The sequence below is a fragment of the Thermobia domestica genome, chromosome 2 (genome assembly GCF_964235325.1).
Source record: "Thermobia domestica chromosome 2, izTheDome1.hap1.1, whole genome shotgun sequence".
NCBI classification, from domain to species: domain Eukaryota; kingdom Metazoa; phylum Arthropoda; class Insecta; order Zygentoma; family Lepismatidae; genus Thermobia; species Thermobia domestica.
Window position 1 is genome coordinate 321,504,552 of NC_137455.1, and position 24,360 is coordinate 321,528,911.

Genomic DNA, 24,360 nt, shown 5'->3' on the forward strand with positions numbered 1-24,360 from the left:
TACAGAAAGCACTTCTATTCGAGAATGTTTGGTTTGTAGTGTTGTACCATGTTGAGAAGAATGACCAAAGACCCTAGTACAAACAGAGGATACATCTTTGACATTGCATTTAACATCGACCGAATGACACAGATACTTTAGTAGAATAATTTCTTGATTACGAATTAGAATGGAATTAATAGACTGGGAGAGTACTCCCATCACCTGTCCGCCTTTACTTGATGACATAAGCGATTATATATCATTGATAAGCATTTACTTGCTTCTTTCAATCACTAATTCAAACAAGATTTCAAAATAAAAAGACAATTCACTATGGAGTATAAATGAGGACTCTTTGTTGCCATTTTATCATTTATTGCAATAATACAAATCAAAATAGATTACTTGCATGATAGTTATGAATAAGAAAAAGCTAAAAGTACTAAATAGGCACTTAGCTTTCATGACTAAATGTTTTATCATTGGAGTATAGAAAAGAAACGCAATACTAACAAAATCGTCTGGTTAGTATGACAGTTGATAATACTGAATGTTGTGCTAGAATGTTATGACGGAAGGACATACGAGGCGCATTCGGAAAGTAACCTCCGATTGCTGAAGTATTGGGGCCAATGCTACCACAGACGTGCGCGATAGATCGGTCTGCATCCAACTGTGGTAGAGTGAAAGTTGTCTGGTCACTATTTCCATTTTTGTAGCGTCTCAAAATGTGTGCTGCAATAGAAAACTCCGCAAAGTGCAAAGTTCGAGCTGTTATACGTTTTCTTACGGTAAAACAATTTTCGGTAGCAGTTATACATCGAGAACTTTGTGCCGGCATAGACCAAGTGTGATGAGTGAAGGAGTTGTTCGTGAATGGGTTTGATCATTTAAGAGTGGACGAACAAACATTCATGACGAAGAGCAGTAGACATTGATGAACTCGTTCAGAAAAGTTCGTGAAAATCGACGTATCACAATCTCGGAACTTTCCGATAGAAGTTATTAGAAGGATGACGATTCGCAGAAAATCGTGAAAAAATAACTGTTTTTAATAGTAATAAAGATTATCATTTTAATTATGGTTATAGTACGTTTTATTTTAATTTTCATGCACTCAATCACATTAGAATTACTATCTTCTAGTACTATATTCACTGCTGCAAACATATGACAAACTTTACTACCGCTTATTAAAATTAGTTAATGAAATTGTATTTAAACCCTGTTAACTTTTAGGAATTTTCTGCTCCTATGTTTATGAACTTGTAGAAAAATATACTACACAATATAGTATACAGATATGGCAGCAGATATAATAGAACAAAAATTTTTCACAGAATACATAAAGCTATATTTAATTTGTAAAATGTAAATAAAATTTGCAATAGTTTTGTCCATTTATATATATCAGTATATGTTATTCTCATATGCTTCAACTTAACAACAAGGCCTTCGAAATTTTGTCATTTGCTTACCCAAAATTATATCTTGTAGATCTTTAAAATTAAATCAAACAATTTTACGAACGACGTACAGTGCCATAATGCATGAAAAGACTTTAAAATACTAGAATTAAGAATACTAGAGTTGTTACTATAATAATTAATCCAGTAAACATTATAATAATAACTCCTTTATAATAGAGTAACGTTTATCTTTGTATTATAATTTATGTTTAAGTATGTAAAATGTATAAGTAAAAAATTACCAAAATTAATAGATGTAAGCTAAGTAAAATTTATCTTTCATTACTCCAACAAATAGCATTTTAATATTTTCGTCAAATTAATAGAATATGTTTCACTATAATCTTGAAAATTTTAGTGATAGAATTTTCTTATTGACATAACAGTATCATAGTCACTGATAAAAGAAAGTGTTGAATTTTTGGTTTTTGCAACAATGATCAACAATACGAAACTATCACTGGAAGCCTCAATATTTTAATATCAACAATATAAATATCTAATCGCCAACACTATAATGCATATTTATGTACGTATGTAAGCCTTTCGCTATAAATATTTCGTAGTCAATTTTAAAAGAACTTCGATCGCCGTTGATTGTCAATATTAAAATTGTATTTTATGTAGTTCCAAATTTCGAATGCCTATTCTGTGAATTTACCTGTTCTTAGATTTCCTGTGAACTATTGAGTCTAAATAACCTAGATATTAAATAAACAATCAATGATTATTACTAACGACAGTATTTAGTATGAAAAGCAGATATTCTTTAAAAGAAAAGCCTTGTACAATGTACAATATATGAAATTATTTACAGCTAAGAAACCAAATGAATAAATTTAGTTAAATACAATGTACACAAAATATTGGTTAGCATCATGATTTTTATTTGCTGTAAGAATTGCCCACTATAAAATTATTTGAAGAAATAATAATGTTCTCGTGGTGGGTGATGTTATATACCTCGCTAATATACCAAGTAATCTGGTGTAAATTATTTAGGACATTCTAACATCAATATTTCAAATGTTAGACCATCACGTTATAATTTTAAAAATGTTCTACAAACAGAGAAAATTGGTGATCGAGACAAATTATTAATATAAAATTAATTCAGGATAAATAAATATCCTGAATAAATAAATAAATGCAACTTCCAAAACAAATTCTTGCAGTTTGTTTGTCACATTAAAAGACTTTACATGTGCAACAAAAGTACATGTAAATTTATCTTTAATAAGATCATATTTAATAATTATTTTTGGAACTAAAATCAATAATTTTAGTTAACTATGAAGAAACTCCCTAAAAATACATTTTAGTGGATTCTCTATATTTTAGATATAAATATTCAAATTGAATCCATTTATTTTAACACCTATAGTTGTTAAATATTCTTATATAATGGCAAATAAATATATTTTTTCTATGTATGATTGCCACCACGATTAAAAATAACTAGAAAATAAAGCTAGAATAATAAAAAACTAATTAAAGTAACTAGCGCATTCTTTCTGCGCCTGGAATTGTCGAGATCAACGTTTATTTTCATTTGGACTATCCCCACATATAAAGCTTATTTTTCTTACTCATGTTACTTTAATACCAAAATAATTACAACAATGCTACTTCCTTCTTCACTTCTTAGGTAACTGTCACAGAATAATTAATATTTAAAATAAATGTTAACATATACACTATGCCAAAATAATTTAAAAACGTCTTTATCTTTCTTTGGAACGTACTTATTATTTCTCGTTTCTCAGTAGTAGTTTTATTCAAAAGTGAAATGTAGGAAAATTTGTATTTACATCTTTGTGCTAATTTTTTTTGTTACCAGATATTTGCCTCTCCAATCTTCCGAATGACAAGAGTCGTTATTTTACTTTTCTTTTCATTTGTAATCAATACAAATAATATAGGATATTTTTTCCATAAAAAAAATGAACTAATTTTTTTTTATCCCACTCCAATTAATCATTCTTAAAATAAAATTTAAAGTAGACTATTTTTTTCTTTAATAACTGAGCTTACTGCAACACTAGCTATACATGTCTAGCAAAATTATTTAAATATGTAACCAATTAATCAACTTCCTTTTATAGAAATATATATATACTATTTTAAACAAAATACCTTTGACAGCTTAACACCATTATAATAGTTTCTTAACTTTAACAGATAAACTTCTAGCAATAAGGAAACATCCATATAGATACAAATACTCACAACAGTCTCAAATAAGTTTTACAAATAAATATAACTAGGCTACTTGTTATAAAAGTCAGTCCTTTGGCTTTCATACATCAATATAATGTATAATACTAAACACACCTTTCTGATCACATATGTACATATGACTTGTATGCCTTGCTATATATGACTTGTGTACTTTGCTTCTCTTTCTGACTCCCTTGTTGAGTACTGTTTCTCTTAGATATATATTTTTTCTTGAACTATAAAATTAATGAAGATACTTTGAGTAAATAGTATAACTCTTATTTCTTTAATGAAATATATACGTACTATATTATTCTTCCCCACAAGGATCAGGTTTACTATTAAGCAATGATAAACATTCAGAATATTAGTAAAATTTCTTTATTACGTACATTGTAATAATGATTTTCTGTCACGATATCGTTCTGTGAGAATCATACACATTTGTTATGTTTACAGTAACATGTTTTATACATATGTGTCTCAATTATCAATGTGAGCAAGGAGAAAAATCTGCAGCCCAACTTGAGCTGTAAATGTGCGTTTTTATATTTCCGTGATCTTATAAATATTTTATTTCACAAAAATATTAATTTATATGAATAGTAATTAATGGATTGCACAGTAGAATTTTTATTGCTATTTTTTTATATTCAAATTAAATGACCAAAAACTTCAAGTCAAATGATCGTGCATCAGCATAGAAATACATTTCATTATGTCTTATAATATAGTTTATTTTTATCAAGTTGATCTTGTTCCTACGCAAAGATATGCTAAAATGACAAGCATTTACAAAGGAAAAAAAGATAAATTAATTTGACGAAGTCTATATTAACATTTACTAGTAAATATTGTATTTATTTTCATATAATTCGAACAACAAAAATGCGAAATGTAAGAAAGTGGTAAGATTGTCAATTTCAACATTGAATTTTAAAGAAATAAAGAGAAAATATTTTTCATTCAACTTTTCTCTGTCTAACGTGAAAATAATTTAGGCTATATAGTAATGTTTCTTAATCGTTAGTAATATATTAGGGACAAATTCTCTGTTATTTAATTATATAAGTATAAACCATAAATGATGTGTTAAATATATAGAAAAATTAAATTCTCATATGAGGTGTTTAATGTATCTTGATGTTAGAAGTTTCTCTTCAAGCAAAATAATACTTACTATAACTTTAATTCAGAGAAGAAAGTATCCTCAAATTCTTATATTTTCACACACAAAAAAGTCTTAGTGTTAAAGTCTGACTGCAATAGACTAAAATAGTGTGACGTCCCATCCTTTTCCTAGCCATGGTGATTGCCATTTTATTTTCTATACAAAAGTGAGTGAAGGCTGAGAAATTACGCAAAAATGGTGATGTGTTATGTACTGATTGTGAACATTATAGCGAAAGGGATATTTGTATTTTTTTAGATGTCCCATGAATGAAGCAGAAAAAAGGAGATGATAAAAAGTAATTAGGTAAGTAATATTTTGCTTCATAGAGAGAAAATTAAGTATTGGCAAGTATTAAAATGAAATCAGCGTAAGTTTACGTTCCATATGAAATTTTCTTTTCATATCGTACTTCGGTTTATTTTTTCATTTTGATTTGAACCGGAATATATGAAAATCTACCTCGCGAATTTTGGGTTTGATTCCTGATGGGAACGTTGAGATGTGAAAGCATTACGGTGGATTTTACGTTAAACTATAGGTCTACGTCGATGTCTTAAGAATCAACAACAAATCTATAGCTGGCTTGTAGTGTCCACTTAGTACCGGTAGGTAAGTTTTATGCAGGAAATGACCATTTTTATGGCATACCAGCTTGCCGAAGCATATTATAAATCTGTACCAGTTAACGGGCATGCACTAAGATGTTTTTACACAAAGGGGATTATGTTAATTTTTATTTTCAAAATGGTTACCATGTTTGTAATCTGCACGCCTGACATATGCACTAACAATAATGTAATTAAGCAGAAATGGAACAAGCAATATCCTAGAATTCTTTACTAAAGATTTTAGATCATCTGTAAGCAACATAAAATTCTTAATTCTAAACATAAAATTACTAAGGCAAAATAAATGAGCAAGTTTGGTTCGATCAGAATACACAAGTGTAAAATACAGACAAATCAGCACAATGTTTACATAAGGTTTACTCCACTTTTGTGCAATATATCGAAGCATTTATATCAACAAATAACGAATACAAACTCACCTCTACTTTATACATTTTGTTCTTCATGCTTGCCTTCACTCTGCCTCTTAAACAGTGGCGGATTTAGCGGGTAGGCACGGGCCTACCCAAAAATTTTAAAAAATACATAAACGCTAAAAGATACAATAAAGAGTAAATATATTTTCCACTATTTATATTAATGGTAGATAATTATTTAACAAATAACATCAACCACTACTGTAAAAGTAATTTCCTATTGTCATTAATCAATCAAATGTGTACATGTGTCAGAAAGTGAGGGAGAGGGCCTACCCAAAATTAAAATCTTGAAGCCGCCCCTGCTCTTAAATATTTAAATTCACCATCATACATAACGGAAGACAAGTGATTTGATTCAAGAGAATTTTTACCTTTTTCCACCAACTTCGTCCTCAAAGTATTTAAAAATTCTAAATAATTTCACAACCATTGTTCCTACGTACATGAAACTACACAACATTCATTCACTTTACACTCAGGTTTGTATAGAAAACAAAATGGCGATCACCATGGTAACGGTGAGGAAATGACGTCATCACTATTTCAGTCTATTAAGGTATAACATTCAATATATTCTTGAACAAAGATTGAATTTTAACAAGTGACATAAAAATCTTCGTACTTTCAAAGTAATAATTCTTATTAATTTAGTTGATGTAAACGTGTATCATATCACATGAAATTAGTATGTAATATCTATAACTTTCAAATGGCAGAATGATTATTGCCATACTTTTAGTACCCAGGTTCCTAGGTTTCATTATCGACGCAATTAAGTTTAGTCTCCATTAGTCTACATGGCATATTCATGTGATTTATAACTAAAATAAAGAAATAAAAAGACAATAAAATGCATATAGTATATTTTACGCAACTATTTTGCACCTGTAGCCAAGGTAAACAAGATACGCTTGCTTTGAAGTACTAATACTCAAAATTATTTAAAATATGAATTAATTTTAAAAGATCTGAAGCTTCTATATTGTGACCAAACGCTTTACTTCACAAATAACTTACAGGCATACACAGACATCAGTGTTTGATAAAACCGAAATCCTTGTGAAGAAGAGAATCTTTTCGAAATAAGAAACAATTTGGTTTTAAAATTGTGCTGGATAATTTGTTTGTGTTTCTTTATTGCAAATGTTTACTACAAAATCTATTTATTCGTATTATTCATAAAATTGAGTTCCGTACACTATTGAGTTTCCAAAATGGTGCTCTTTCGGCTTTTACTACGACAAGTAAGACAATGAATTTATATCAAAGTATCTTCGTCTTGGGTTTCGAATACCATTAGTAAAGAATGCTGAGATCCTGTTTTTTCACTCCTCCTTAACAGCGCAGCCTCTTCTCCACTGTTCAATGATTCTGCAGAACTACCTTCTGCGTCAGCCACTGTTTCTCTAGGGCTGCTGTAATTCGGTGCATCATGAGAAGCACTACTCGTTGATGGTAGATCGTGGTAGTCTGGCGAGGCAAGTGGCGGAGAGCGAGGACGAGAAGTAGTTAATCGAACACTTCCTCCTGAGAGATGTGGTGGTGGAGGACTCTCCAACTGTTCTAACATTAATAAGCTATACCTTTCAGCCGTACCAAAGCTTTCTCTGTAACCTGATGTGCTTGAAGTTTGCGAAATTGCACTGTCCTCGTCCCATGAAATTTCTTGTGGTTGCCGTAATGGCGCGACGTGTTGTTGTTGTTGATGCTGCTGTTGTTGTTGATGCTCTGTCTGTCTAGATTTTGATTGTGTCAATTCACTATCTGGTATTCCTGTCACGGACAATTCCATAGGTTCTTCTATTGGCGGCTTCTTTCCGCTCACTTTCGGTAATTCTTGTGGTTCAATTTTGATATGTGATACCTATAAGAAAAAGATAGTTATTATCAAATAAGATCTACTTTAGTATAAGGGATTATTATCGAAGTATTAGTATAATAGACCCGTGATAGAGCAGCACGAGGAGATGGAAATACTAGAGACGTGCTCCGAAAGTTTATTCTTCTAATCAGAAAAGAATTAGCTACCATTACAAACGACTTCTAAATATGCTTATAATTCTTGCGAGATGAGGGAAAATAGGAATAAGTTTAGTTAATATTGAATATAGTCTCAAGATGTTGAAATTAGTAAGTAAACTTAAAGTGGAACACACATTTTACTGTCAAATTTGAATTACTAAATTAAAGAATAGAAAATACTAATTTATGAACATAAAATAATGCATAAAAGAGAATGCCAGAGTTTTAAACCAATACATGGTAAATTAAATGCCGTTGTCTATAATTAGAATTCACATACACGAAGTATTACATCATATCTTTCACACTCAAGAGTTTTAAGCTTTCCTGATTTAACGACTTCTACTAAAATTGAAATCATTAAATAACTTTGGAACGCACGAAATTTTTTTTTGGAAGGACGGGAGGGGAGGGTCGAAGAACTAAAATCATGATTGTATTACTTTTAAAAACAGATAAGTGTATTTTAAACAATGTTATTTTTCCAAAAATCCATTTTCCTTCATTTTTGTTCTAACAAATGGCATCATTTCTGGATATTTTCTTTATGAATTGTATTTTATTAGAGAAAAGAACTCAGAGTTGAATTTAGACAAAGACAATCTAAATAAACAATGATATAACATCATCGACAATATTTCACCAAGAGAGAATGTTCATGAATAGAAATAATAATTTAAGTATTCTAAATTAGCATTGTATGAAAGATTTACAATAAACAATAACAAATTTACATCAGTCAGTTACATCTTCAATATTCCTCAGTGTTATTACGAAAATTGAGCCTTTCCAATAAAATTAGCTTTTCGACATGACCTAGTAACTCTGACATCCAATGCGCAAAACTTGAATCAGTGGTAGAGTAAATGTGTAAGTAAAACATTTCAATATTTTCTTTCTCAGTTTTAGCATGTCTAATATTTTAATACGTAGTGAACAATTCTATTCATCTGGGATGATAGTTGTGAAAATTTGCAGTGAAAGTGAAAAACCAGAAGACAAAGGCTCGTACGTAAATGTCATGTATACAAGAGAGATGTATAATTACTCACTTTATAACACCTATTATTTAGTGGACTAAAATTTTACAGTTAGCAGAATTGTACGACTGAAATGATGAGACTAATATGTGAAATAAGGATATGTATACTATAAGCAGGAACATTCGCCGATTAAATTATGATAATGACCATCGAAACACTTTTGGAATAGATTTAGCATAGTAGCGCACTGAGGTAAACACATTATATTCTTCATAAACAGAATGCGTCAGTTGTGAACTCTGAGTTAATAGACCAATAAGACTCCTCTTACTACTCTCTCTAAAAAAAAAAAATCTAGTTCAGATATACAATAATTATTTAAAAATCAGGTGGAGCAACAAATGTGTAATATCAATGTCTTTGTAACACCAATGAATTAAGATAACCATTTCACACTGTTTGCCTTACAAATGTTGTAAATTGATGTTGCTAGCCACGTGAAATTTTTTGACTAGAGTACAGCATTGAGTGTCAGTCTCCGTATGTGATATATAAAAAACTCAAGAAATAAATGAAAATCTTATGGTTGGTAAGGAATACACATTTATAATTTGAAGCTGACGTTGTTTCTATATATTTAGATATATTTGTGTCTCTTACCGTGACTTTTAGGGATAGAGTTTGATCTCCATTCTCATGCTATATTGATTGCTGCTTTACATACTTCTTTTTCTTCTTATATTGCAGATACGTAAAATATCTAACTTCTTGTAAACTAAACTAAACTAAATAAATAAATAAGACTGGTAGACTTTAGAATAGTGGTCGCCAAACTTATGAAGATTCTGAGCTACCCTTTTTAAATCCTACTGCGAGCTACCAAGCAAAAGAACTACCAACTTTTTTTTAAAAAAAATCTTACATTTGTTTATTGCCCCTAAACTTACATTTCTAGTAAAAATGAAATCAAACTATCCAAGTTAGTAAATGTCTAATATACAAATGAAAAACATAACATGCATAACCCCACGCGTATACAATTAACTGTGAGATAAGGATCACAGTGATAGTTGCGTGGGAGAAACAAGCAGTTGTTGTCGTCAGCGCCCCCTGTCCTTAGCGTCAGCTCAGTGGAGGAATCAAGGTTAGCCAAACGAAGCGTTAATGTGATCTACCGAAAATGGCCCCGCGAGCTACTAGTAATTTGCGATCGACGGTTTGGCGATCACTGCTTTAAAATATACGATCAGACGACAGTGTAATGTGTGTGTATATATAGTCTATGGTAATCATCAAGCTAGCTTACATGTTAACAATTGAGAGTAATCAATACAATATTCAGTAATAAAACTGCTGCGTTTTATACTTTCCAAGGATTTGTGCACTTCAAAGTAAATATTCAACATATTAAGATTTTTTTGTCGAGCATTGAAAGAACTGTATTCAAAGTATTTTATATCAGATTAAAAGAGAGACGGAACTAAACACGGAGAAGATAACTTTGACAGGAATGCAATGATGTGATAACGAATTATATTAATAAAAAAATAGCTAAATTATATAAATAGTGGACCATTTATCACGATACGCCCTTCTAACTTTTAAACTAAAGGACAAAAAAAAGCTTAAATTTTATGCCATGCAAATATCACAGGGAGACAGGACTTGGCATGCTTTGTTATACTATAACCGCCACCAGGTTATAGAAGTATTTTTTGTGGACGATCTGTATATTTCGTAAAGACAGTGATTGTTTTTTCGATTTATACTCTATTCTGCGATGCAAATAAGTTCTTTTTTCGGTGAGAATTGCTTCCTTCCCACGTAACTGGACAAAGAAGTTTCTCATTATTTTCTCATACATATATTTAAAACATTGCCTTTTGGTGAGAACCTTTCAGTGAGCGACGAACCTTTTCAGTGTTTCTCCCTGACTTATTAATATGCACAGTATATATTCTGCAGTTATTTGAAACTGAATTAAGTGCTTTCTTTAATCATTTATGGAAATACTAGCTGACCAGATGTTCAAGTGATCAGAGTGACGCTAGTCACATTGCTTTTTCAGTTCCTTATCTGTACTTTCACACGCCCGAGTTAGCGCAATGTCTCGTGCGTCGTAGCCAGTGGACTAAAATTAACACAGATTCTATTCCGTATTCTGTTTGCATGTGAATACAGGTGATTTAACTGAGTGGTTTTTAGAATGAACTGTCACTCAATTCTTCAATGAACCATTGCAGCTTGTATCTCGAACCTTTGTGCTCGAGGAGTTTGACTCCGGAATTGTGTACAGCCACCACGCACGTCGCGTCGGGAATCAAGTATGATTTTGTGTTAAGGGGCACAAGCTATTAGCAGGTGAAGGACGTTTTCTTACGGCTAGCCCCAACTAGTGAAGTCCGAAGTTCACATACCTTGTGCGTACATGTAAGTTATAAACGCGCCCTCCAACATTAGCATTCCACATTGAAGACTTATTTTGCTGAAGACTCATCTCAATTCTTCAGGATTGTTTGGAGCAGCAAATGGATTGCAACGTGGGATTATCCCGACAATTTTTCCCCAGTGCTAATCTCCCAAGTGCGTCAATGATGTGAGAAAAGCCTTTATAGTGAAATCTGAATTATAATCTTATATATATATATATATATATATATATATATATATATATATATCAAAGTGATAAAGGGCTACAGTGCATTGAAAAGGTAAAGTGCGATTGTGATAACGAAAATAATTATATATGTATTTAGTGTTGTGATCATTTCTCTTCGTTCCTCTTTTAATAGTATTCTAATAAATAAGTATAGTTTTATTTAATCCAATATGTTTTCGTTGGTGTGTGAATGATGTTTATGTACGTTATGGTCTGGATGCGTACAGATCGTCCGTGAGGTTTTCCAGACGAGACATCCGAACCTCTCGGCGCCTAATGCTCATCTCATCATTGAGACCGACGAGCGATTTGCAAATAATTTGTAATCCCTTCTTGCAGAGGTCCTTTAACGTCCTACTCAGGTAAGTCCAGGTCTCCAGCAAATACCCATTGCCAGGACCACGGAGGACAGACTATTATTATTAGTCGATTATAAATAAATAGCAGCCCGAACAGAGACGACGAAATGGTTATAAATAAATGGCAGCCCGAACAGTGACCCGACACTTGATTGGTTACAATACCACAATATTAATAGTATTGCCAACTCAACATAAAGTTGTATACTTTTCAAATTGCAGTACATCAGTTTATTACATACATATTATAGTGCAATCCGAACCATTTTGGTCGTTCAACTGTACCCTCACTGGGAATCGAACCCGGGACCACGCAAACAAAAGTCAAGCATGCTAGCCATTAGACCAAACGGGGGTTCTGAGAATGTGTTATTGGTCATAATAATGCATTAGTTGATGAGAGAATTTCCACTTAACACTGTAGTGTATCAAATGACAAGGTAAACAGAGAGTTCAGTAGTAGGATATTTATCTCTCAAACATAAAGTCGAGTTTGATTCCAGGCTGCATCATATTGTTACTGAACTAAGACTTTCTCCAGATATTTCCATGTTTTCTTTTATGTTAATGGCCCCAAACATTTTTCCGGAGAATAAAAAATGAAACATAAGTTAAATTTTTACTGAAAATGAAGAATTGAATAGAATATTCTTTAAACTGTAAAATTTATAATTTATGAAATAATGAACCAATGAAAACCTTTAAAACAAAACTTTAGAATTTTTGACATAACTCTTTTAATATGTTTAAAATCCAGTCACTAACCAAAGCAAACTACTTGGTGTAAAAGCCCATATTGAGGATCTAAGCCACTTTAACGCCATCTGTCAGCGACCGGCTGAACTACGTCCAGCTTAGCGACGAGTACGTGGTCAGGAGCTTTCTAGACTTGTTTTCACGTGACTCCCCAGTTTACCTCACGACGCTGGGTGAACGTCGAAAATTGAGAAGCACCGGCCGGGAATCGAACCCGGGACCACGCGGACATGAGTCCAACGCTCTAACCACTAGACTCCAATCTAGTCACTAATAACCATTCAATTTCATCTCCATCACTTCGAATGAGCTCAGAGGAAACATGACCTCTATTAGTCCTTGTGGGTACCCATAGGTTTGCTTATTCCGTTACTTATTTTTATCATCATTCAGATATATACTCAACAAATAACACATCTTATAACCCTTTCGAACACACATTCATAATAAATGGCGGTTAACCCTTTTAAATTTTTTGGTCTATATATAGGCCATGGCGTCGACCTTCGGGATTTGCTTTATAAATCTCTAGTAAAGCTTTTCACACCGGGTTTTTTTTTTTTTTTTTTTTTTTTGAATTTATTCAAGTATGGAAGCATCAAAGAACATGTTTTATGGGCATTTGGCAGTCACGTGTGCGATGCCTGGGAGCAGTGACGTCGCAAACAACGAAGGAGACTTTTAAAAAAGGGTAAATTTTAGAGCTTTTTTTTTAAAAAAAAAAAGTTAGTGACGCATCCCTATTAATCTTACATAGTTTGTACCTCGATGGTTTCGTTATAAAGCATAATTTCCAAATGTAGCACTAAATTTTCCCTATTATGTACCAGAAGCGGGAAAATCCCGCCCAAATCGAAAAAGAGATTTTTACAAAACTTTCCCTTTTGGGGAAATTTTCTCCCCTCAGGTGCACGATAGGGATATGCAAAATATACCGTTCAAAAGGCCAATTCATGCCGAAGAAGACGAGGTACGATTCATGTTCCTACAATGATTAGTTTTTATGCTGAAGCAGATTGAATAGAAATTGGTTGAAAATGTATTCTCGAGGGAAAATTGGTAAATCGGCTATAGCGTCAAGACTATTTTTCCCCGTACATTATTCGTTCCTCATTATTTTTACAATGAAGCAAAGTTTTTTGGTAGCATTCGCATGTGCGTGTCATATACCTGAGCGGAGGAATTTGCGATAAAAGAGGATTTTTTTTTAAAAAAAACCTTTCTCCCTCTTTGAGCGGGAATTTCTCGCATTTGGTATGTAACAGGGAAATTTGACTGATGCAGTTGGAAACTCTGCTTTATTACAAAAGAAACGAAGTACAAATCACGATCCTAGCTTCAATAGTGTTGGTACTGTAGCTGCTTGACTGAAAGCCTAAAAATTACCTTAAAAAACCCAAAATTTAAAAGGGTTAAAGAATTAAAATAAAGTAGTTACCTCGATTGGTCCTTTTCTGCTCTTCCTTAATTGGAATGTTTTCCTGCTCTGGGCTTTCTGGCGCTGTAGTCGATGTCTTGGCCTCCCAGACATTTCACCCGAACTGTCTTCAGCTGGACTAGTAGGACTAAGAGGAGTTGTTGATGTCTCACCTGCGCACGTAGATAGCAAAATAATAAAATGCATTGTTTATCATATGTTTGTTTAATATAGAATTATTAAGAATAGCGTAAGATTTTATACTAGTGTTGAGGTCAGGATACAGTTTAATATAAAATACATCACGTACGGGCAAAAGTGATATTACGTTAAAGTCTTAGAGGAAAGTATGCGATAATATAAATTATATTGTTTAACTGCCGAGTTTGATTTGTGTTGTCCTTATTTTATATAAGCAAACGAGAGTGTTTTTTAAGCATAAGACCAGGATAGCTATGAAATATTTGGTCATATGATTCCTAATAAATATCGCCATTTTAGTTTACTTGAAAGTAGAAAGAGACGAAGAACTACTTTCGGAATGAGATAAACTCTGCATATACCACGGAAACCATTTTTTGTTGTATTCTTTATAAACACTGGTAAGTTCTATTAGTCTAAAGTGATTTCAAAGTAATATTCGATTTTTGTGAAACTAAGGTAATATATAATGGTTTGAAATTAATACATATAATTGATTAAGTTGATCTTTGGTGTCCAAACCGTTAACCACATTTCATATTTAAGTTATATTAAACAACAACAAACTTTCTTATGAAAAAACTCATACAACCCAATGATGTATGACGATGTATTGACAATCCAACGAAGAAGTATATATTATATTTCTGAAATTGAATGCAAAAGTTTTATTAATTATGACGAAAACATAAAATATTCAAGTAAATCATAAAGCTTTAAAATAAAAAAGCACTCATTAGTATATCATACATGCTTTAAAAATAAATCACAGGAATTTATACTGATTATATCTGGAACGTGAAAAAAGCATAATTTAAAACTAGACCATTTTTACGTTACTTAATGAATAAACGATTATTATAATACATATATGAAACATATATAAACCTCAAATTTTAATTTGAAAATACACAAATAGAGCTTGAAAAATGTCAGAGTAGGAACATTTCAATACTTATCTAATATTCTGTTACTAACAGAAATTTCATTGTATGGCATTTGTAGTTGAGAGCCGTAGTAGAAAATCTGTGTCTACGATCAAAATTATCATGTTCTTATCACGTAACGCCTGTGAAAACGTGAAAGCTTGAAGCTCAAGGTAAACGCTTAAAAAATCTAGGTGCAGGAACGTTTGAATACTTTTAGCTAACATTCTGTTATTGTTAGGACTTTTTACGTATGGTATTTTTTTATTGACAACCAGAGTAAAAAATCTCTATCTGCGATCAAAATTATCATGTTCTGATTATGTATTTCTTGTTTAAACTCCATATATTTAGGGATATTCCTGGAGGATAAATTAAAAATAAAAACGAAATTTTATACGAATGTGGTACGCGGAGGACATTAGTTTTAGATTCTTTCTTTCTCCTAAATATGTAATGGTTTACTGTGGCTTTAACTCTTCATATATTCTACTTAAGAGACTATAGTAATTGTGGTAACGATACTAAACGCTTTCTTAGTTCTCTATGTTAAGAAATAAAAATTCGTTTACTTTGTCAATTGTTAGCTATTTTGTACACAATACCCGTTATTAGTGAAGCAAACTTTAAAAATACAGGATTATCATAAATGATTTATTCATTTTGAAAAGGCTATATTTTCAAAAGTGTTACACGTATATATATGAAAGGTATATAAAAAGAACCACAAACTCACCAAGTTTATTGTGTAGCAGAACGAGTCCATTATTTTTTCCGATCGGATGTGGAAATGTGGCAGTACGAGATTAGTATCTGCCGAAAATGGAAAGAACACAAGTAAAAAAGACGTCCAGTATCGTCTGGAGTGTCGTCTCACCGAAGGGACACATGTTGGTAAACATTTGTAGAGGGTGTACAAATTTGGTGAGTTTGTGATTCTTTTCGTACATATTTCATGTGTGCAAGTGTAATACTTTTGAAAATATAGCCTTTTCAAAACGAATGAATCGTTTATGCTAACCCTGTATGTAAATAACTGCTTCCTTATCTACGTTGTCAGAATGAAATCCAACAAGCATATATTATTCCTTTCTATGTTATACATACATTTATTAGTCTCTAAACGTATAAAAATAATAAGGGTTGAGATAAATTAATATCAAATTATAAGTATTACACAACAGTAAATATTGCAAACACCATTAATATAATTTCTTAATAAAATTAATTGAAAACTATTAAAAAATAAGGTACCTTATTTATATCCTGAAATCAAATAATATATGTATGAATGAAAAATTAGTAATTGCAATTATATTGGAACATTAAAACTGGCTCCGTTAAGGAAAATTGCATGCAACACACGAACGAAAACGTAGAAAATTGTGAATGCGTTATGGCAACCATTATCATGCAGTAAAAGAATAGAATAAGCATTAAAAGAAATATAGACTGAAAAGAAACTCATGCAGATCTAGAATCAAAGCATTTACCTGAAGAGTATCTATACTCTACAGAAGATACAAAGCGAAGTTTGGAGGCCTTTTGTTGAGGTAAAAAAGCGGTTTTTTGAGTCAATTTACGCTCATCACTAGAAGACTGTTGGGACAAATCTGAAACATGCCACACCAGAATAACTATGAGAACAACAACTGATGGTGAACGACACAAGGACAGCGAGTCAATGTTTACAAATTTGAATAATGTGGAAATATTCAAAGTATATAAGACAAGGGGCCTCTTTAGTTGCTAAGGAAAAAGAGGATTTAGAGTATCATACTAAACTGGAATCATTGAATAACTCTCAATAGAAAATACAAAGTATTATGAAGTTTTATATTCTTATTCAACGGCAAATAAAATTTCTCCAAAGATTATATTTTCACTTTTTAATTTTAATTTAAAAGTTACTTGTTAGCATTATCTATATTTCAATCTCACTGATGTTTTTGTTCGTAAAATAGTTAAGTTACACTTTTTGCAGTCAGTATTTCTTGTGAAACTCCATATATTTAAGAACACTCCTGGAGAATAAATTAAAAAAATGAAATTTTAGTCGAAGGTAGTATATGGAGGACACTAGCTTTAGATTCTTTCAGTGTCTACATATATATTGATAGAACTGGTTATAATATAAGTAAGTGGCAATGTGACTCAGTGGAAAAGCGGTTACCTCTGGTGAGATGGGTCCTTAGTTCGACCCCAAATCATGGAGATTATGGTGAACACATCGTGGATGTGTTCCGTTTCCTTCCACATTCCCATTTCACCGATTCGTTCATAATCCACTTACATTAATAATTCGTCTCTTTTAACATGCTTGACTTAATAGTGGGATATGAGACTGAAAGTTATCATTTATAGTTATATTATGGCTATTCTTTTAAGAAAAAACATATGAGATACATTTTGATTGTTTTAAAACAAATGAGACTGATCAGTGGACTGATACTTTGTATTTCAGCTGAGGTAAGTTGAAAAGAGTTATGTCATAAATTTGATGCAGATTCTTACTGAATAGTACATCAATCTTTTAACTGAATTTTACTTTCGTCTTTTATTTGTTTATTCGGACATTCGTTTATAAATTACTGTGTATTGCCAAAAGATTCATGGTTCTAACATAGACGTTGCAGCCTTATCTTTTTCCTAATCCTAATACTTGGAATTCTTGGGTTTACACCGTTACCTCTTTATTTACCTAATATAATAATTCACTTCAAACACAATCTGACTTAAAGATGTGTCTATTGTTAAATTTAATTAAAATAGTCAGTAGTCTAACTTAAAAAGTAGAGTAATTTATTGGCTTATTAATTAAATTTATATAAAGTATAATAAAGTATTAGCACAATTAGGTACAATTACATTTTCACAAATATAAATTTTATTATTTATTAATTTAGTAAACTAACATAATATTAAGTACGCAGAATGCGGCTGATAATGAAGGTAAATAGATACTATATGCTGTTTATTCGCGAAATAATAACATTAAACAATTAAGTCTTCTATAGTAGTAAACTAAGTATTAGGAATATTCATGTAAATTTCATGGTGTCCTTTTAAAATTCTAAAATACTGACATTATATTTGTTTTAATTTTAATTTTCTGTAAAAATTTCGTAAAATATCACATCTTTTACTATGATTCTTTAAGTAATATTATACGATATATTCAGCAAAACATTAATTTAAATATTCATTCACACAAACAAGCACACACACATACACACATACATACATACACAAACAGTTACACGTGTAACCCTTGTCGACGGTTATTAAAGCTTTGGAATTCTTGGGTTTACACTATTCAAATTTGTGTTTATATTTCATTGACTGATAGTGACATCCTTTTAAAAGGAACTATACAAAATATCTACTGCAGCAGACAATTTCACATGACATATTTCTCGATATTCGACACCAATGTACATGTGAGTTCACAACTAACTTACAGAAAGAAACTATGCATATAAGCTTCACCTGCTAGCAATGATGAACAAACAGTGTCTACAAACGTTTATAATTTCTCCTCTATTTCTTACGGAGTGAATAGGAGTCTGAGAAGCAACTTCACAGAAAAAGATTCGTTATTTTCTAAATAAGGTTAAATGAATTTGAACAAATAAATTGAGCATGTAGTGGTACTATCACGGTTAGAATTTGACTTAGATATTTTAGTTATTGTAACCATCGAAGTTGCACTGATATTTTTAAAATAACAACCGATCTTGAAATCCAAAATACATGATTGATATTTTAGTATAGTAGAAACTTAAAATATAAATTGAACATCAACCGTTGATAAACTTCATGTTTCAGCTTCTATTTTGCTCTAGTTCATAATCATCATCATGTTTATGTATGGCTATGGAGAATATGGGATGAAAATAAATGTTAGAAAGACAAAAGCCATGGTGATTGGAACGAAGGGATCGGTGTCAAATATAGAAGTAAGAGAGAAGAAAATAGAACAGCCGACTAGTTTTCGATACCTGGGTAGTATTATTAGTGATGATATGAAGTGTGAACGTGAAATAAAAGCAATGATAGGAATGGCCAAAGAAGCCTTTAAGAAGGGAAAAAAATACTATTTTGTGGAACCTTGAATGAAGAGTTGTGAAAAAGACTCATAAAATGCTTCGTGTGGAGTATTGTACTATACGGGTCAGAAACATGGACATTACGCAAAAATGATGAGAAACGACTGAAAGCTTTCGAAATTTGGGTGTGGAGATGAATGGAGTGAATAAGCTGGATCGAGCGGAAATCGAACGAGAGGGTGTTAGAAATGGTAGAAGAGAAAAGAGCAATTTTAGATATTATTAAGAAGAGGAAAAGAAACTGGTTGGGACATTGGATAAGAAGGAACTGTATCATGAATGACGTGTTAGACGCTATGGTGGCAGGAAAAAGAAGGAGGGGCCGAAGGAGACTACAATTAATGGGCGATATCAAAACGGAAAAATCGTACGTGAAGACGAAGAGGTTAGCGGAAGATTGTAGAGCATGGAAGCTTCTGCAGCAAGTGACCTGCCAAGAATGGCAGAATACCTACGATGATAATGATGATTGTTTAATGTTTAGTCGTAAGTTTTTATATCCACAACTTTCCGATCATTTGTTACCAGGCGCTTTACGAGCTTTCATTTTTATTTTCTGTAGTTCAGTGAATTGTTAATGATCTGTCAGCTGAAAATACATTAAACCTCTTGTCACAAGGGAAATTTTAAAATAACACTTAACAGTGAGTTTCTATACGCTACAAATCAACATATAGAGATAACTCTTTAAGTTTAGAATTCATACCAGTGTAATAGCGATATTCACATTTAAAAGATTTTTTTGAGTCTTTTTATACATTTAATCTTGTATTATATTAACAATTTCAGCGTTTATTTTCAGCGTTAAAATAAATTGATTTGAATTCATAACTTAAGAAGTTGCTATTCAAATCTCCTATCGATACATTTATACATTAGCATACACATCACAATTTTAATTCTTTTGCATATAGACAATTATTACACACATATATGTTTATCTGCTGATAGAAACATAAATTATTAAAAACTGGAAGCAAGCACATCCTCCATGGTGCACTCAAAGACTTAGCTGAAACATAAACAACATTTAGCAAAGTAGACATGTAAGTCAAATATATCATAAAAATAATACCAGAAACTTACCTAGATGTTGTAAAGTACCAAACATACAACAAAGAAGATGTACGATTAAACGACACACATTAACACCCAAATATTACTCGTTATTTCTTATAATTTCTGTCTGTTTGGAAACATTGCATTTAATGCAACAATACACTTATGAGTGTTTTTATTGTTTAGATAAAGATTTTGGATATGTCACATCAACAATGGAACATTATGTTAAATATTATTAAGTATTAACAATACTTTATGATAGCAATATTAGGTCAAAAACAGTAAATATTCATTTGCAAATTACTGTGTTGATAAAATAAGTTGTACGTGGAAATACATAGCAACAAACGCGAAAGTACGTAGTAATAGTTTTGTAATTGAAAAACTTAATAAATTATAATTATGAAATTGCATTTATACGTTCCATCTACTATTAATCTTGTCTACTTAATATAATTTTATGCGGTTACAACACATATCCTAGTATTTGTAGAATTATGCAAATACTATGTGCTTAACTGAATCAATAACCTTGATATATTGTAATGAACGTTATGTAGTTATGAATGACAAATTGTAAACATTTCGTATTTGTTTATTGTGTCCCATTATTATTTTTTTTTCAAGTATATACAGGTTTGTCCATGAATTTCAGTTTAATTCTATTCAATTACAGTTTGTAAAATTATAATAAAATGTTTTCGATTTTTAAGTCTTACATTTTCTTACGAACTTAATTGTAGCTAGGAAATTCATTTTTAATTTCAAATATACAGGTATAATTTAGTAATAGCACAAGAAAACTTGTCTCAGCATTATACTGTTAATTACAATATTACAGTTGTCATGAAATAAGATTTTGGGTAGTCATCTATGTAGATATTTATTCTTTACGCACATTGTGTTATATTGTAAGCATATTGACAAAGAAAGTATCTTACATTTATTGTATTTAGTTTACTTAATGTGTTTAACGTGTTTACTTGTGTTTAACGTGTTTAATGTGTTTACTTGTGTTTAACTTAAAATAAAAATGAGAAACATGTTCAAAATAAAATTTAGACTCAATAATCAAGAAACAAATAAAGATTTCGGCAAGAAGCTAAGATTTATGAAACGAAATGAAAACTTTCAGTTTAACGTCCCACTATTATGACTTTTAAGCTAAGCGAGACGAATGATGAATGCAAGTGAATTGTAATGGAATAAATGGTGGTACGAAAATGTGGGAGGAAATAGAAGTACCCAGAGAAAACCCACGGACACGATGTCGTCAACTACAAATCTACTTGGCCGGAGATCGAACACCTATATTTATGATGGTTTAAAACCATGTTCCGAAATGTAGATGAATTTAGATATTTTAATATACACGTGGGTCGTTTAATATAGAAGCTTTCCAAAGCTGAAATAATTTATTTTTTAAGATACATTTATAACTTTTACATATACATGTGTAGGTGGGTCCTTCCTCACTTCCCTACATAATTCCCATTGAGATTTAAACATTTGTCAAACTGTTGTTCCAATTTTTTCAAACCCTTTGCAAAAAAATCAGGGCTCTGGCTATTTAGCACTCTCCTAACATTTTGCTTCTCTTCTTCATCTGTTCCGAAACGTTCATTGTCCATCGGAAGTGTAATGATGGACAAATGTCTCATTCCCTGTCACAATGCGCATGAGTAATGTATTGCCATCTTGCTGGTATCGCATTAAATCTTCAAGATTGCCGTTCTCATCTGCCGATTATCGGCACTCAGCTGATGAAAAACCCATCATGCACACACTTTGCAGCATTGCAGTTTCTCGTGAATGATGTGATGAGCTGTTCCAACAAAAACGTTCAACCTTTCTGCAACTTTGCATATCTTAATTCGACGGTTTTTCTTGAGCAAGTTCATCTTATTTGCCAATATTCTAACCCAAATAACCAAAGCCCTGATTTTTTTTTTTTTTTTTTTTTTGGCAAAAGGTTTGGACAGATTGGAGGAACGGTGGGACAAATGCCCGAATCTCAATGGAGATTACATGGAGAAGTGAGGAAGGACCCACCTACAGATGTATGTCTAATTTACAAATGTATCTTTAAAAAATATTTTTTACAGCTTAGGGAAACGTATATATTGAGCGTCTCTAGTATCTAAACCTTTTACAGTAGTACACTAATATGCCAGTATGTTGTACAAAATCTTCAAGGGTACTAATAGTAATTTCCTTGTACATTCACAATCAAGTATCACATAAAAGGAAGTAAATATAGATAAGCACTATTACAAAATTTACTGTGTAATTAGACTATAATAGCTTTAGATTTATCACGTCTCTACAGTTTCATCTTACTATTGTTCAATACGTAGTCTCATGAGCCTTTAAAAGTAACAATTGTTATTTAATATGATAAATGAAATGAGATCTAAGATCATATTATAATGTTTCTCGCAAAGCACAGAATGTAGAAAAGAAAAATGAAAACAGCGGTATAATCTTTAAATTGTAGTTTTAAAAAGATAAATAAGTATATTAAGGCATTAATGAAATTTAATAAATCAGGAAATTCAAACCAAAGTTCCAATGATTTGAAAACCAGTTATTATTTCAATTATATGATATTTCTTATGAAAACTCGAGCGATCATAGTGTACCACAACACTACAGAAAATATAATTGCTGAATGTGAAGCAATGTTTCAAATATTTAACTGAAGCGTTTCTGTGAAGTAAACATAACTGAATTGACAAATACGTATTATTAGTATCTCTATTATTTTCGACCCGTATTCAAACAAAATTTGACTACTCGCTTTGTTATCATAACCATATATGCAAATTAAAAAGTGCTATTTGATTTAAGAGCATATGGCTCTTCCATGCTCTAACTAAACAAAACTCTCTATAGGTGTAAGTTCAGCTTTAAATATAGTTTCTCTCTCCTCTTGAATTTGAATATCATTATATTTTCGTTAACTTCATTATTTCAAACTGTACTTTCTCCCAATCCCTTGTATCCAATACACAGAATACTGTATAACGTTTGTTTAAACCTAGGGAGAAATATAGATTAGATTCACAACGTTTGTATTTGTATTTCTCTCGATCAATGCTCAAGATAAATGTGTTTTCAAAAGCTTTCTGTCAGTATTAGTGATGATATAACATAGACTATCAATATATATTCTTAATTTTGAAAGTATAGAAATATTTGGACACGTATTATTTACTTATTATATATTATTTTGTGCATCCGAACGAAGTTCTCAAATGTAATTCTATTTTAATTTACCCAGTGTATTCATTCAAGATTGCGATAATTTTTCAATCTCATTTGCTATATAAGAAATAATTGTTTCTGTAGAAAATCGTGAATTCCCCCGACAAGTGTAATGCTAGCGGTTGAGTAGCTAAGTTTTTCTCGGATTTTAACAATTGCACGCAAACTTAGATATGCGAAATTTGTTGTTTTTAATTGCTATCTCTAGAAGTAATTCTATTCTATAATTTAGCTTGTATGTTGCAATAATATATTCGGAGTTATTATTTTTTAAATAAATATTATATAGTTTCTTCTTATTTTTTAAATAAATACTATATAGTTTCTTCTAACTAATAAATTCCAAATATATGAAGTGCTGATAAAATTATAATCAAGGAAAATAGTAGAATACGTTTCAACTAGGCTCATTTAACAACTCTACACATGTTAATTTAAATTATTGTACGATTAATTTAAAAGATATTTCTTCGATTGCAAGAAAATCAAAATTTTTAAAAGTTTAAATTGACACTTATTTTTTTTTTTTCATGTATGGAATTTTTTAATTTCACTTGATAAAATTATTATTATTTGCTTTCTCAGAATTTATGAGAAATATTAAGCTAAAGTGTTTACCTTTATTATCTTCATTAACTTTAACACCCTTAAACTAGAATTTCCTGAATTTTGACGTAAAGTTTAAACTGACACTTATTTTTTTTTT

The 24,360-nt window shown here is 31.2% G+C and overlaps 1 protein-coding gene across 1 annotated transcript in view; it reads right to left on the reverse strand.

Moving 5' to 3' along the window:
- Positions 1 to 468: 468 nt before the first annotated feature.
- The window catches only part of unc80 (unc80, NALCN channel complex subunit), a gene marked incomplete in the record, with an annotated part of 366,946 nt that continues 343,054 nt past the window's right edge, over positions 469 to 24,360 (reverse strand). The window contains 3 exon segments of the mRNA XM_081749034.1: positions 469 to 7,757; positions 14,111 to 14,262; positions 16,710 to 16,829. Coding sequence (XP_081605160.1) covers positions 7,152 to 7,757; positions 14,111 to 14,262; positions 16,710 to 16,829 — 878 coding nt within the window.